Genomic DNA, 17,997 nt, shown 5'->3' with positions numbered 1-17,997 from the left:
TGATTGTGTCATGTCTGTGTGATCATGTTTTGTTTTAGTAATGTTCGGTTTAAATTTTGGACTTTTTGTGCACTTTTGTTTTGTTTTGTCACCATAGCAACCATTAGTTTCACCTGTCACGTCACGCACCTGTTCCACGTTTGGACTCATTGTGCACTCTTGTCACCATAGCAACCATTAGTTTTCACCTGTCACGTCACGCACCTGTTTCACGTTTTGAGTCACGCACCTGCTTTCACTAATCATGTCCATAGTATTTAAGTTCATTCATTTTCTGTTGTTCGTTCTGACGACATCACCACATTTATGCTCCTGCACACTCTCCACACCCTGATGACCCTTGCTACTCTTTTTTTCATGCCGGTTCCATGCCAAGTAAGTTTTTGTTTGTTAAGCCACAGTTAGTGTTTTGTTTAATTGTTCATAGTTTCTGCCAATGTGCAAGTTTTGTGTTTAAAGTCTAGTTTTATTCTCCGCCACTGTGCGCGCCTTTTGTTTATTCCTTTTTTGATAGTTTAAAATAAATCATGTACCCACCTTCAAGCCTTGACCAGTCCAGTTCATTTGCACCACGGGAGAACAAACCAAGCCATAGTCCAAGTCTTGACAGATTGACAGAGTGTGTACCTTCAGCGGTGAATGGTGGTGGTGGTGGAGGTGAAGTGGCATCAGAGTCTCTGTCTCTCTTTACTAGCTACGTCGAAGCATGTTGCTATGTAGCTTGTTTCAGCAGATTTGAATTGCTGTTTTGGGCAGTAGATGGCATCTTTGAGCCAAAGCACAATTTACATTTAACTAAAATGTTATTTTCTTTGTGCTCGACAAAAGAAAAGTAATGAAAATATCTCCATGTTAGCAAACTCGACTTCTGGCTCCGCCATGATCAGACACGCCCCCCCCCCCCCCCCTCGCTCCCCACACTCACACTCAGACACACCCACACAGAGCGCATGTCTCTCTCTCTTCTCCGGCTTGTGACACAAGAAGAATCAGAACGATGACACAGCAGCGCTCCAATAAAACACACTTTATACTACATAAAAAGTAACGTAAAATAACGCGTTAGTCCCAACACTGGTCATCTTGACTATTGTTGTACAGTCTGGGCGTCCGCTGCAAGTGGTGAGATCAGTAAGCTCCAGATTGTCCAGAATAGGGCAGCAAGCCTGGTTCTGGGTTGTTCACTAAGAACCAATGTGAACCAAATGCATATGCTTCTCTTTCCTGGCTAACAGTGCAGAACAGGTTGTCAGCTAATACTCTTATATTGTTCAAATCAGTAACCGGTAGTAAAACTCCTGCTTTTCTCATGGCCCAAATAGTTCACAGTACCCATACTTGCCAACCCTCCCGAATTTTCTGGGAGATTCCCGAAATTCAGCGCTTCTCCCGAAAACCACCCGGGACAAATATTCTCCCGAAAACCTCCCGATTTTCAGCCGGAGCTGGAGGGGGCGTGGCCTGGGTGAGGACAGCCTTTTTTCACAACAGGGTGACAAGAACTAAATCATCCAGACCAGAGATACATTGTATTATTATGTTTATCTTAACTAAAAATAAATATATTTATTCATTTAAAAAAAGAAAACTAAATAAATGTTTACTATATTTTGCTAAAAACATCAAAATTAATTGTATTTTTAATTGTATTTTTTCTGACTCCTTATTACATCCAGGCATTAGAATTATACATTAAAATAAACATATTTGAAATAATTAATTTTAAATTATCATAATAATTCATTTAAAATGACCATATTTAATTATTAAAATAATTGCTTGTTTATCAACAACTTTAGCATTTTATTCATTACATTTTGAAGCTCTCTGAAGCCAAGTTATGTTATATTCCTTAAGATTTATTTATGCAAGTTTGAAGTATCAATTATCTAAACACAGTTTTGTTTGCATATTTTCAGGATGTAGATATATATATATATATATATATATATATATATATATATATATATATATATATATATATATATGCAGGGGCGCCGAAAAGGGGGGGGTAAAGGAGACGGATTCTAGGGGCCCATGATGGAGGGGGGCCCAGAGAGGCCCCTAATGATGATGAAATTATAATACAGAAAAAATAATGACACTGTGTTTGGGGCCCTGTAAAGATTCTTTTAATGGGGCCCAAAATCCCTAGCGGCGCCCCTGTATATATATATATATATATATATATATATATATATATATATATATGTATATATGTATGTATATATATATGTATATATATATATATATATATATATATATATATATATATATATATATATATATATATATATATATATATATATATGTATGTATATATGTATGAAATACTTGACTTGGTGAATTCCAGCTGTCAATATACTCCTCCCCTCTTAACCACGCCCTCAACCACGCCCTGCCCCACCCCCGACCACGCCTCCACCCCCCACCTCCCGAAATCGGAGGTCTCAAGGTTGGCAAGTATGACAGTACCACTATACATAATCATAATACCAGGGCGTCCAGTGAGGGGCATTTTGTACTCCCTCGTCCCAGGAAGAATGCGTTGCGGAAAGCTTTTATTTATAGATCTTTAATTATCGCTCTGGAATAACCTGCCTCAAATTCTCACCGGCATTGAAAGTAAACAGGTTTTTAAAAAGAGAGTAATATTGTATCTGAGTCTTTAAATTTGTTTGCTCGTTGATGATTTGTTTGGTTTTGTATTGTGTAGTTATATTTATATTGTTTGATTGTTTTCTTTTTGATGCTTTTATTTTTTTTTGTATTGTGTAGTTATAATTATATGATTTTACTTGTAATTGTATTTAATTGTGGACACCAGGAAGACTAGTGGGTTGTTGAGGCAACCAGCTAATGGGGATCCTTAATAAAATCCCCACTTCAAGATGGCGGCCGAATTTCTCGCGTCACAGCAGCCAATGCTGCGTCTACTTATAAGATGTCTATGCTCCCACTGAGCATCAGAGGAGGAGGCGGATGCTGACCGGGGGTCCACGGAGCTGTGATGGGGCATCCACTTTTGACATTTCAACACACGTAAAGTGCTTAAAAATGTAGCACTTTCGATGACCACGTGACTTCCGGTACTGCGTGTCGCCTCCGCAGTGGGAAAAAAAAAAGTAGGACCAAAAAACATTGACGACATCAACGAATCAGAATCTAAAATACATTCCACGGCCCGGACGTGATTTAATTGAAGGATTAAATGACATTTTTGTGGCTTTAAACCAAAAAAAGGGGTCATGTGTTTTCCAAACCGACCCCCTTATTAATATGTGGTGCTACATTTCATGACGCTAGCAAGGAATGCGTGCAGCGAGTTCATACACACACAAAAAAAAAAAAAACCCAAAAAAAAAAAAAACCTGTTTGTCTTCTTTTGTCTGAAGAGTTGCTTTAGTTTGTGGAACTCTGACCAAACCAGTCCAGTCAGGCGCGAACGCCCGGAGTTGGTCCTCATTAGCATAGAGCTAGCCGTGAAGCTAACCCCGGCTCGGTGCCCTCGACCCTCGTCGTCGTCATTAAACATGCGGGGCCAGGCGCCTTCGCTCCGGTGAAGCTCGCCGACACGTCGCACCATGTCGGAGTGAAACCTGCGCCGGAGGCACAGCGAGAGGGGGCGGCCGCGGAGGAGAGACGATTGACAGCCACCAGCGACAACAATGGGGTATGTTTGTTTATTCGCTGCTAATGCTAATGCTAATGCTAAGCTAGCTCGAGTTTTTTTTTAAACATTTTTTAATTTTATAAACCTTGTGAATAGTGAATTTACAAACAGCTAAAATTATACACACAGCAAACTATAACCTGCTAGCCAAGAATATGCAACAATTCTTCTAAAAAAATATAATAATAATTTAAAACTAGGGATGTCCGATAATGGCTTTTTGCCGATATTGTCCAACTCTTTAATTACAGATACCGATATCAACCGATATTGGTATATACCAGGGGTCGGCAACCCAAAAATATTGACAGAGCCATATTGGACCAAAAATACAAAAAAAAAATCTGTCTGGAGCCACAAAAAATTAAAAGCCATATTACATACAGATAGTGTGTCATGAGAGGACTTAAAGGAAACTAAATGAGCTCAAATATAGCTACAAATGAGGCATTATGATGCAATATGTACATGTAGCTAGCCTAAATAGCATGTTAGCATCGATTAGCTTGCAGTCATGCAGTGACCAAATATGTCTGATTAGCACTCCACACAAGTCAATAACATCAACAAAACTCACTTTTCATGCACAACCTTAAAAGTTTGGTGGACAAAATGAGACAGAAAAAGAAGTAGCATAAAACACGTCCTAGAAAGTTGTACATGTAAACAAACTACGGTGAGTTCAAGGACCGCCAAAATTAGTGGGACAAAACGGCGCTCGCCAAATACTCGAATCAGTGAAGCATGTTTAATATAAACAGTGTGCTTTATAACAATTAGGGAGGTTTGTGTCATGTTTGTCCTCCTACAGAAACCATATTAAAACAAAAAATAGATTGTTTTCCCCTCATCTTTTTCCATTTTTCATACATTTCTGAAAAAGCTCCAGAGAGCCACTAGGGCGGCGCTAAAGAGCCGCGGGTTGCCGACCCCTGGTATATACAGTCGTGGAATTAACACAATATTATGCCTAATTTGGACAACCAGGTATGGTGAAGATAAGGTCCTTTTTGAAAAAATAAATTAAATAAAATGAGATAAATAAATTAAAAATATTTTCTTGAATAAAAAAGAAAGTAAAACAATATAAAAAACAGTTACATAGAAACTAGTAATTAATGAAAATGAGTAAAATGAAGTGTTAAAGGTTAGTACTATTAGTGGACCAATCATGTGTGCTTACGGACTGTATCCCTTGCAGACTGTATTGATGTATATTGATATATAATGTAGGAAGCACAATATTAATAACAGAAAGAAACAACCCTTTTGTGTGAATGAGTGTGAATGGGGGAGGTTTTTTGGGTTGGTGCAATAATTGTAAGTGTATCTTGCGTTATTTATGTTGATTTACGGTAATAAAAAACAAAAACAAAAAAAAAACGATACGGATAATAATAATAATTAAAAAAAAACCCGATACGGATAATAATAATAAAAACAATACCGATCATTTCTGATATTACATTTTAAAGCATTTATCGGCCGAAAATATCGGCAGGTGTTATCGGACATCTCTATTTAAAACATTTGTATGCACGTACAACACTTAAGACCTTCAGTATATCTGTATGTGGAATTAAATGATGGAATGGATTAAGCAAAGCGATCAAACAATGTACTAATATGATCCACTTCAAGAAAGTATATATTTATACCATGAATTGATTAACGTGGACCCCGACTTAAACAAGTTGAAAAACTTATTGGGGTGTTACCATTTAGTGGTCAATTGTACGGAATATGTACTGTACTGTGCAATCTACTAATAAAAGTTTCAATCTATCAATCAAAACTTAAAGTGTTTACAAAGTACAAAGAAGAAGAACCATGATAAACATTCTGAATGTATTTCATCCATCCATTTATTCATTCTCAAAATGATCCTACTCATCTCATCATATGAAATATGACTTCACCAATTATTTGTTTATTTATTTTTATTGTGATTACTTATGGAGTATATTGTGAATAAATTGAGAACAGGAAGTGAACAAAGGTTTTAGCGACTGTTATGTAAAAGAAAAGGGGGTCGGATTAAATAAGCTCCGCTTCTTCCTACTCCTTTTCGAACATGTTGAAAAGAAACTGGAAATTGTGACGTACCATGTTGTATGCTTGCATGTTCCAAATAAACTCAAACTCAACCTTTTATTTATAAATTTCAACATTTACAAACAAGTTGAGAAATAATAATCAAGGTAAGTACAAAAACAGTACACAAATAGTACAAAAACAGTACAAAATGGTATGAAAACAGTTAAAAAAAATAGTACAAAACAGTAAAAAAAATAGTATAAAACAGTACAAAAATAGTATGAAAACCGTTTTAAAAAATAGTACAAAACAGAAAAAAAATAGTACAAAACAGTACAAAAATACTACAAAAACAATAAAAATAATAGTACAAAAACAGTAAAATAGTACAAAAACAGTACAAAACAGCGCCAGGGGGGTTGTAAATTCAAAGTAACTCAAATAGAATGCAAAATATATTTTCAAGTTAGAGTTTTTTGTGTTTTTAAAAGCAATGGAAATTATGTTTGGAGTAAAGAACAACAGCCTTCCAGCTTGTATTCTTAGCTTATTTCAATTAAGAGGAGAAAACTATAATTGATGGTGGTTTTATTGATTTTTGAAATGGGTAAAGTAAGAAGGATAAAAAACAGTACAAAATAGTATGAAAACAGTTTAAAAAAATAGTACAAAACAGTAAAAAATAGTACAAAACAGTACAAAAATAGTATGAAAACAGTATGAAAACAGTTTAAAAAAATAGTACAAAACAGTAAAAAATAGTACAAAACAGTACAAAAATAGTATGAAAACAGTTTAAAAAAATAGTACAAAACAGTAAAAAAAAATAGTACAAAACAGTACAAAAATAGTACAAAAACAATAAAAAATAATAGTACAAACACAGTAAAATAGTACAAAAACAGTACAAAACAGCGCCAGGGGGGTTGTAAATTCAAAGTAACTCAAATAGAATGCAAAATATATTTTCAAGTTAGAGTTTTTTGTGTTTTTAAAAGCAATGGAAATGATGTTTCTAGTAAAGAACAACAGCCTTCCAGCTTGTATTCTTAGCTTATTTCAATTAAGAGGAGAAAACTATAATTGATGGTGGTTTTATTGATTTTTGAAATGGGTAAGGTAAGAAGGATAAAAAACAGTACAAAATAGTATGAAAACAGTTTAAAAAAATAGTACAAAACAGTAAAAAATAGTACAAAACAGTACAAAAATAGTATGAAAACAGTTTAAAAAAATAGTACAAAACAGAAAAAAAAATAGTACAAAAATAGTACAAAAACTATAAAAAAAATATAGTACAAAAACAGTAAAATAGTACAAAAACAGTACAAAACAGCGCCAGGAGGGTTGTAAATTCAGAGCAACTCAAATAGAATGCAAAATATATTTTAAAGTTAGAGTTTTTTGTGTTTTTAAAAGCAATGGAAATGATGTTTGGAGTAAAGAACAACAGCCTTCCAGCTTGTATTCTTAGCTTATTTCAATTAAGAGGAGAAAAGCATAATTGACGGTGGTTTTATTGATTTTTGAAATGGGTAAAGTAAGAAGGAATATAAAATACAAATGTATTTCAGTTTTAGGAGTTAAATGGTGGAAGAAGCTCAGTGAGGAGTTGAAGACATGTACTTCTTTGTTAAGGTTTAAGAAAACCTTGAAAGGTGAAATAATTGAAAATTATAAAATTATAGTAACAATTACTTTCATCCCATTGATTTTTTTTGAACGATCCAGGCAATCGAGTTTTCAGTGAAGGTATAGGATAGGCAAATTTAAATTATTTTTCTTTTCTTTTTGTGTGTGTATGTGTACGATTGTTAATATGTACTGTTAAACTGATCAAAATGGTCGATTGTATGACCGAAATAAACTTAATTCATTCATTCATTCAAAGTTAGAAGTTAAAGTAGCAATGATTGTCACACACACACTAGGTGTGGCGAAATTATTCTCTGCATTTGACCCATCACCCTTGATCACCCCCTGGAAGGTGAGGGGAGCAGTGAGCAGCAGCGGTGGCCGCGCCCGGGAATAATGTTTTGGTGATTTAACCCCCAATTCCAACCCTTGATGCTGAGTGCCAAGCAGGGAGGTAATGGCTCCCATTTTTATAGTCTTTGGTATGACTCGGCCGGGGTTTGAACTCACAACCTACCCATCCCAGGGCGGACACTCTAACCACTAGGTGGCCCTGTGATTTTATATCTCATAATTATGACTTTTTATATCATCATTTTGACTTTTTTATTTCATAATTTTAACTTTTATCTCATTATTATGACTAATTTTATAATTTCGACTTTCTTAGCTCGTCATTTCGATGTTTTAATCTCACAATTATGATTTATCTCATAATTATCTTATAATTATAACTTTATTTAAGCGTTTTGACTTTCCTTCTCATAATGTTGACTCTTTTTTTATCTCAAAATTATGACTTTTTATCTCATAAATTCGACTTTAAATGTCATAAACATGACTTTTTGTCTCATAATTATGACTTTTTACTTCATTATTTCGACTTTTTATCTCATAATTTTGACTTTTATCCCATAATTATGACTTTTTATCTCATAATTGTGACTTTATTTCATCATTTTGACTTTTTATGTCATAATTTCCACTCGTCTCATAATTTTGACTTTATTTCACCATTTCGGCTTTCTTGCCTCACAATTTAAATGTATTATCTCACAATTATGACTTTTTACCTCATAATTATACATTTTAACATCTCATCTAGATTTTATATCTCATGATTGACTTTTTATATCATCATTTTGACATTTTTTTATCTCATAATTTTAACTTTTATCTCATTATTATGACTTAATTTTATCATTTAGACTTTCTTAGCTCATAATTTCGATGTTTTAATCCAACAATTATGACTTGTATCTCATAATATAGACTTTTATCTCATAATTATAACTTTATTTAAGCGTTTCAACTTTCCTTATCTCATAATGTTGACCCTTTTATCTCAAAATGATGACTTTTTATCTCATAATTTCGACTTTATATTTCATAAACATGACTTTTTATCTCATAATTATGACTTTTTACTTCATATCGACTTTTTATCTCATAATTTCGACACTTGTCTTGTAATTTCGATTTTTTTAATCTCATAATTGTGACTTTATTTACCGTAATCATTTTGACTTTTTATGTCATAATTTCGACTCTTATCTCATAATTGTGGCTTTATTTCACCATTTCGGCTTTCTCGCCTCACAATTTAAATGTATTATCTCACAATTATGACTTTCTACCTCATAATTATACATTTTAACATCTCATCTAGATTTTATATCTCATAATTATGAGTTTTTATATCGTCATTTTGACTTTTTTTATTTTATAATTTTAACTTTTATCTCATTATGACTTAATTTTATCATTTAGACCAGGGGTCCCCAAACTTTTTGACTCGGGGGCCGCATTGGGTTAAAACAATTTGGCCGGGGGCCAGGCTGTATATATATATATGTATATGTATATATATTTTATCTCATAATTATAACTTTATTTAAGTGTTTCGACTTTCCTTATCTCATAATGTTGACCCTTTTATCTCAAAATGATGACTTTTTATCTCATAATTTCGACTTTATATTTCATAAACATAACTTTTTATCTCATAATTATGACTTTTTACTTCATCATTTCGACTTTTTATCTCATAATTTCAACTCTTGCCTCGTAATTTCGATTTTTTTAATCTCATAATTGTGACTTTATTTCATCATTTTGACTTTTTATGTCATAATTTTGACTCTTATCTCATAAATTTGACGTTATTTCACCATTTCGGCTTTCTCGCCTCACAATTTAAATGTATTATCTCACAATTATGACTTTTTACCTCATAATTATACATTTTAACATCTCATCTAGATTTTATATCTCATAATTATGACTTTTTATATCATATTTTTGCCTTTTTTTATTTTATAATTTTAACTTTTATCTCATTATGACTTAATTTTATCATTTCGACTTTTTTAGCTCATAATTTTGAGGTTTTAATCTCACAATTATGATTTATCTCATAATTATAACTTTATTTAAGCGTTTCGGCTTTCCTTCTCATAATGTTGACCCTTTTTATCTCATAATTATGACTTTTTACGTCATTATTTCGACTTTTTATCTCATAATTCTTACTTTCATCCCATAACTATGACTTTTTATCTCATAATTGTGACTTTATTTAATCATTTTGACTTTTTATGTCATAATTTCCACTCGTCTCATAATTTTGACTTTATTTCACCATTTAGGCTTTCTTGCCTCACAATTTAAATGTATTATCTCACAATTATGACTTTTTTACCTCGTAATTATGACACTCTAACCACCAGGCCACTGAGTAGGTTTTATATATATATATATATATATATATATATACAACAAACAAAGTGCAAAGCCATAGGCTCACTCAATTTCAGCAGATAACTTAAATTTGGAGCACAGCATCATCGTTTTCACTGTTTTTTTGCTTGTTAGAGGTAGAGAGTGTTTTAACGTAGAGTTGTAATACTTTTTTTAAAGGCACAAAAAAACAGGTCGGGTATTGAGAAACTTACATTTATGAATATAAAACTTAGCCAATAGTATAATGAGGTTGCAAAGGTAAAAAAAAAAATTCATACAGTGTAAATCCAAATAGCACATCTTTAAAACAAAGCAGAAATGTGTCATGAATATTGTCCAGGATGAAGCGACACATGCCCTGCCATAGTGATGGAGTGCTTTCACAAGTCCAAAACACACCTGTGGTCACACCTGGTGTCACACCGCCACTTAGCATGTTAGCACGCTTAGCTGACTCTACAGCTAAGTGGAGTGCAGACTAGTAAACGCTGGCAGGAGATTAAATCTGCTGCCGCTGAGGACAGCAGCTGTCAATAAATCCACCCGCAGACACTATTTTGTGCACACAAGGTTGCTGGTTTTAGCTTCGGGTTGGAAAAAAAAAAATGTTTTTGCAAACTTTTGACGTGTCTCTGACAGGGCCTGGAAAGAGGAATGTTGCCCAGCATTCACTGTCCTTATGTAAGACGAAAACACACGTTTTTTTTTTTTAATGCATTCTAAGTCTTAAAGGGAAACATTATCACAATTTCAGAAGGGTTAAAACCATTAAAAATCAGTTCCCAGTGGCTTATTATATTTTTCGAAGTTTTTTTCAAAATTTTACCCACCACGCAATATCCCTAAAAAAAGCTTCAAAGTGCCTGATTTTAACCATCGTTATAAACACCCGTCCATTTTCCTGTGACGTCACATAGTGAAGCCAACACAAACAAACATGGCGGAAAGAACAGCAAGCTGTAGCGACATTAGCTCGGATTCAGACTCGGATTTCAGCGGCTTAAGCGATTCAACAGATTACGCATGTATTGAAACGGATGGTTGTAGTGTGGAGGCAGGTAGCGAAAACGAAATTGAAGAAGAAACCGAAGCTATTGAGCCATATCGGTTTGAACCGTATGCAAGCGAAACCGACGAAAACGACACGACAGCCAGCGACACGGGAGAAAGCGAGGACGAATTCGGCGATCGCCTTCTAACCAACGATTCGTATGTGTTTGTTTGGCATTAAAGGAAACTAACAACTATGAACTAGGTTTACAGCATATGAAATACATTTGGCAACAACATGCACTTTGAGAGTGCAGACAGCCCAATTTTCATCAATTAATATATTCTGTAGACATACCCTCATCTGCGCTCTTTTCCTTAAAGCTGATCTGTCCAGTCCAGTTGGAAATGCATCTGCTTTGAGTGTCGCAGGATATCCACACATTCTTGCCATCTCTGTCGTAGCATAGCTTTCGTCGGTAAAGTGTGCGGAACAAACGTCCAATTTCTTGCCACTTTCGCATCTTTGGGCCACTGGTGCAACTTGAATCCGTCCCTGTTCGTGTTGTTACACCCTCCGACAACACACCGACGAGGCATGATGTCTCCAAGGTACGGAAAACAGTCGAAAAACGGAAAATAACAGAGCTGATTTGACTCGGTGTTTGAGAAAATGGTGGATTGCTTCCCGATGTGACGTCACAACGTGACGTCATCGCTCCGAGAGCGAATAATAGAAAGGCGTTTAATTCGCCAAAATTCACCCATTTAGAGTTCGGAAATCGGTAAAAAAAAAATATGGTCTTTTTTTCTGCAACATCAAGGTATATGTTGACGCTTACATAGGTCTGGTGATAATGTTCCCCTTTAAAATACAGCAAGTACGAGGTGGCTAACAATACACATTATTTCGACCTATAAGCCCTCTAAAAATATAAAAAATCCCGCCAAACTGAATATCAACCAAGTATTAGCTGTATTGTTATTATAAGTGCTAACGCAGATGAACTATTTTTTATTTTTATTTTATTTATTTCATATTGAGCTGCTGCATTGCCTCTGAGTTGGTAAAAGTTAATTCTCGATGATAAATCATGCCTCTCGCCTGGATAGTAGAAGGTTGTGGACGTAAATTGAGAAGTTGGTCGTCTTTAACGTTCAACTTAGACCCAGACATGGCGAGAAAGACACAAAAAGACGCTTTTTTAAAATAAGCCTTTATCCATACTTGCCAACCTTGAGACCTCCGATTTCGGGAGGAGGGGGGTGGGGGTGGGCGTGGCCGGGATGGGAGGGGGCGTGGTTGGGGGCGTGGCTAAAAGGGGAGGAGTATATAGAATTCACCAAGTCAAGTATTTCATATATATATATATATATATATATATAACAAATACTTGACGTTCAGTGAATTCTAGCTATATATATATATATATATATATATATATATATATATATATATATATATATATATATATTTATTTTATATGTATATATATATATATATATATGTATATATATATATATATATATATATATATATATATATATATATATATATATATATATATATATATATAAAATAAATACTTGAATTTCAGTGTTCATTTATTTACACATATACACACACATAACACTCATCTACTCATTGTTGAGTTAAGGGTTAAATTGTCCATCCTTGTTCTATTCTCTGTCACTATTTTTCTAACCATGCTGAACTCTGATGATGTGTGGCACGCACAAAAGTGCTTTCATCAAATGCACTAGATGGCATTATTGTCCTGTTTAAGAGTGTCACAACATTGCTGTTTACGGCAGACGAACTGCTTTACGGTAGACGAAAACGTGACTGCTGTTGTTGTGTGTTGTTGCCGCGCTGGGAGGACGTTCATGAAACTGCCTAACAATAAACCCACATAAGAAACCAAGAACTCGCCCTCCATCATTCTATAGTTATAACGTGATTGGGCAGGTATGCTGGTTATATTGTGGGTTAGCGGACTCAGGTCCTCATGGACCTGAGTCCGCCTGAATTTCGGGAGATTTTCGGGAGAAAATTTGTCCCGGAAGGTTTTCGGGAGAGGCGCTAAATTTCGGGAGTATCCCGGAAAATCCGGGAGGGTTGGCAAGTATGCCTTTATCTAAACGAGAAGCTATAAACATCCCAGTGAGAGCAGACATTGTACAGTAAGTGATTGTGTTATTATGTTTGTAGTTAGTTTTTCTTGCTTAGCACTTAGCAATGCTGCTACATGATGCTTAGTGTTTTACTAAATCTGGATCTGTTTAGCACTTGTAGATCATCGTCCTTATATATTCAGGATCCAAAATATCAGTTTCTGGATCATCATTTGTCCCAAAGTAGTCTCATGAAGTCTGCAATGATTAGTAGTGTTGTTGTCGAAGGGAATAGCGAACATTGTGATATTAGTACGTCGCCGTGTGCTTACAATTGAGCAAAATATGTAAATATGACATTTTATTATGAATGTAGCGTTACTACAGAATATACTCACTGCATGGATGTAAAACCGTGGAGATTTTTGGATGTTTTTTAGAGCCCAACAGCACATTTTGTCAAGATAAGCAAGTATTAAATACTTATGGTTGCATATTACTTACACATACAAAGTTTCCAAAGCATTCTAAGTCGTGAAATACAGCAAGTACGAGGTGGCTAACAATGCACATTATTCCGACCTTTAAGCCCTCTAAAATATAAACATTTATTGGCAGAAATAGTAGAAAAATGGCAGATGTTGAGGCGTACAGTCATTCTAAATAATCTGCAGAAACAACAAGGCAAAGTACGCGGCCATGTCAGCGTGGTTTTGGCAGGAGCAATAACCCTGCATTACTTGCTTAGCTGCTGCTCTGTCGCCATAGCAACCACCACGTGACACCTCCCCCCTCAACTCCCACCCACAAATCTGATCTGCTATCAGTTCACGCTCCCTCGCTGCAGGGAAACCAAAAGAAGGTTCTCCTAAAATCCGCCGATTCTTGTTTTTATTCAAAAGGCGCCGATATCACGATACTAGTGTTGGTGCGATACGTAGGTAGAAACGCTGCACACGCAAGTGTAAAAAGAAGTAGGGCTGCAATGATTAATCGATTGAATTAGTTAGAAAAACGCTTCGATTGATCAATCTTTTAATAGGTGTAACTAATAAACATTTACCAAATCTGTGCCGCATAGAAAAAGGTAAAACAAGTTGACTAAAAGGCAAAGGATGTTACAACATGGTCAATTGAAGGTAATATATGTGAATTACATGTAAAAGAAGGTAAAACAAGATAAATAAAAGGTAAAGGTAGTCAATAAAAGGTAAAAGACAGATAATAGAAGGGACAAAAGTAAATACAACATAAAAGACGATGAAAAAAAGAAAGTTAAATAGAAGGTAAAACAAGGTAACTAAAAGGTAAACGTAGTAAATAAACGTAAAATAGGGTAAATAAAAGGTAAAAGAAAGAATATAGAATGCAAAAGATGTAAATAAAGGGTAAAAGACGAATAAAATGTTAAAAAAAGGTAAACAGAAGTTAAAACAAGGTAAATAAAAGGTGGAGGTTGTAAATAAAAGGTAAAATAAGGTATATAAAAGGTAAAAAGAAGGTAAATGTAGTGCATAAAAGGTAAAATAAGATAATAAAAAGGTAAATAGAAGTTAAAACAAGGTCAATGAAAGGTAAAGGTAGCAAATAAAAGGTAAATAGAAGTTAAATAAAAGAAAGTAAATAAACGGTAAATACAAGGAAAAGAAGGAATATCGAAAGTAAAAGAAGTTACAAACCCCGTTTCCATATGAGTTGGGAAATTGTGTTAGATGTAAATATAAACGGAATACAATGATTTGCAAACCAATTTCAACCCATATTCAGTTGAATATGCTACAAAGACAACATATTTGATGTTCAAACTGATAAACTTTTTTTTTTTTTTTTTTTGCAAATAATCATTAACTTTAGAATTTGATGCCAGCAACACGTGACAAAGAAGTTGGGAAAGGTGGCAATAAATACTGATAAAGTTGAGGAATGCTCATCAAACACTTATTCGGAACATCCCACAGCTGAACAGGCTAATTGGGAACAGGTGGGTGCCATGATTGGGTATAAAAGTAGATTCCATGAAATTCTCAGTCATTCACAAACAAGGATGGGGCGAGGGTCACCACTTTGTCAACAAATGCGTGCGCAAATTGTTGAACAGTTTAAGAAAAACCTTTCTCAACCAGCTATTGCAAGGAATTTAGGGATTTCACCATCCACGGTCCGTAATATCATCAAAGGGTTCAGAGAATCTGGAGAAATCACTGCACGTTAGCAGCTAAGCCCGTGACCTTCGATCCCTCAGGCTGTACTGCATCAACAAGCGACATCAGTGTGTAAAGGATATCACCACATGGGCTCAGGAACACTTCAGAAACCCACTGTCAGTAACTACAGTTGGTCGCTACATCTGTAAGTGCAAGTTAAAACTCTACTATGCAAAGCGAAAACCGTTTATCAACAATACCCAGAAACGCCGTCGGCTTCGCTGGGCCTGAGCTCATCTAAGATGGACCGATACAAAGTGGAAAAGTGTTCTGTGGTCTGACGAGTCCACATTTCAAATTGTTTTTGGAAACTGTGGACGTCGTGTCCTCCGGACCAAAGAGGAAAAGAATCATCCTTATTATTCTAGGCGCAAAGTGTAAAAGGCAGCATGTGTGATGGTATGGGGGTGTATTAGTGCCCAAGACATGGGTAACTTACACATCTGTGAAGGCACCATTAATGCTGAAAGGTACATACAGGTTTTGGTGCAACATATGTTGCCATCCAAGCAACGTTATCATGGACGCCCCTGCTTATTTCAGCAAGACAATGCCAAGCCACGTGTTACATCAACGTGGCTTCATAGTAAAAGAGTGCGGGTACTAGACTGGCCTGCCTGTAGTCCAGACCTGTCTCCCATTGAAAATGTGTGGCGCATTATGAAGCCTAAAATAGCACAACGGAGACCCCCGGACTGTTGAACAACTTAAGCTGTACATCAAGCAAGAATGGCAAATAATTCCACCTGAGAAGCTTCAAAAATGTGTCTCCTCAGTTCCCAAACGTTTACTGAGTGTTGTTAAAAGGAAAGGCCATGTAACACAGTGGTGAACATGCCCTTTCCCAACTACTTTGGCACGTGTTGCAGCCATGAAATTCTAAGTTAATTATTATTTGCAAAAAAAAACAAACATCAAATATCTTGTCTTTGTAGTGCATTCAATTGAATATGGGTTGAAAAGGATTTGCAAATCATTGTATTCCGTTTATATTTACATCTAACACAATTTCCCAACTCATATGGAAACGGGGTTTGTAAATAGAAGGTAAAATAAGTTAAATAGAAAGTAAAAGACGGTAACTAAAAGATACAAAATAATATTGAGGGTAAATAGAGGCTCAAAGAAGATAAATACAAGGTAACAAAAGGTAAATAGAAGGTAATAAGGGTAAGGGCAAAGACAAAAATCTTAGTTTATTTGAAGTATTTCTCTAAAATACACATTGATGCTATAAAGTGTGTTGTATCTGATTAATGGAACAAACTCATCCATAGATTACTCAAATATTGGATCGCTGCAGCCCTCAAAAGAAGCAAAGTGCTGTGAAAGGAATTATTCATCCAAGATGACATATAATAGACTGTCCATCACGTGACATCCAGTCCATTCCTGAAGGCCTCAAGGCTTTTCACAGGGAATAATAAAGGATTAGACTGGACAATGATCACGTCCACCTATTACATCATCTGTCACATCATCAATAATCATTGCAACAACATTTATTTTGGGACACAAAAGATTAGCATGTGTGTGAAACGTGTTCATATATATATATATATATATATATATGTGTGTGTGTGTGTGTGTGTGTGTGTGTGTGTGTGTGTGTGTGTGTGTGTGTGTGTGTGTGTATATATATATATATATATATATATATATATATATATATATATATATATATATATATATATATATGTATGTATATATATATATATATATGTGTGTGTATATATATGTGTGTATATATGTATGTATATATGTATATGTATATATGTGTGTATATATATATATATATTGTTTTTTATATATATATATATATATATAATTTTTTATATATATATATATATATATATGCCCCTTAAAAGTGCAGAAAATTGTTTTTTTGTTGTCCTGATTATAATAAAAAAAAAAAAAAGACAAATGAGTTGTTCTATGAGTTAATCTGTTCCAGGGTCAAACTGTGGCAACTATAAAGCATTTTTAACTATAGAGGCGTTTGAATACTATATTTGATTATATATAATATTTGAATAAAATATTTTATAATTTTTATTCTTGATCCTAACATTTAAATTTCATTTAAATAGGTAAAGTTTAAATATATTATCATATTGTAATTATATTTCAAAACATATTTTCACTTATTTGTAATAGCATATAATTTTATAAAATTGTATTGGTTTTATTTTTGACATTGTTTAAATTACTTTTTTAAGTCTATATTTAAATATGTGTAAGTAAATAAATCATAATGTAATGATATATTTAAAAAATATCATTTTATTGTAATTATAATTGTTGTATTAAATATTTTATTTCCAAAACTACAAAAAACTATTTTTTAAATATGTCAAATTTAAATGATAAATATAATTTTAACTGTAGAGGCAACACAAAGGGATACAAGTTTTTCACTCCTAATACCGATATTGAAGCCTTGAGTATTGGCCGATATCAATTTTGATCTGATAGGATATCAGCACAAATCATACATGCTTGTATCATTTAGTCGTGTGTAATGTACTTGATGACGTGAAGCAAAACACTAACTTATTTATTATTGACCGTCTAGAATAGACTTATAGCTGTCTTTACGTT

The 17,997-nt window shown here is 34.3% G+C and overlaps 1 protein-coding gene across 2 annotated transcripts in view; it reads left to right on the top strand.

Moving 5' to 3' along the window:
• The first annotated feature begins 2,985 nt into the window (after positions 1 to 2,985).
• The window catches only part of LOC133610195 (homer protein homolog 1-like), a 32,750-nt gene continuing 17,738 nt past the window's right edge, over positions 2,986 to 17,997 (top strand). Inside the window, exon 1 of one of the 2 annotated variants that reach the window (XM_061966294.2) lies at positions 2,986 to 3,673. In XM_061966294.2, coding sequence (XP_061822278.1) covers positions 3,669 to 3,673 — 5 coding nt within the window. In that variant the 5' untranslated portion in view covers positions 2,986 to 3,668. The remainder of the gene's footprint in view (positions 3,674 to 17,997) is intronic. The other variant, XM_061966293.2, reaches the window with a different exon arrangement.

This window comes from Nerophis lumbriciformis, linkage group LG11 (genome assembly GCF_033978685.3).
Source record: "Nerophis lumbriciformis linkage group LG11, RoL_Nlum_v2.1, whole genome shotgun sequence".
Taxonomy (NCBI): domain Eukaryota; kingdom Metazoa; phylum Chordata; class Actinopteri; order Syngnathiformes; family Syngnathidae; genus Nerophis; species Nerophis lumbriciformis.
Note: the sequence above shows the minus strand (reverse complement) of the source record. Positions and strands in the feature narration are given on the sequence as shown.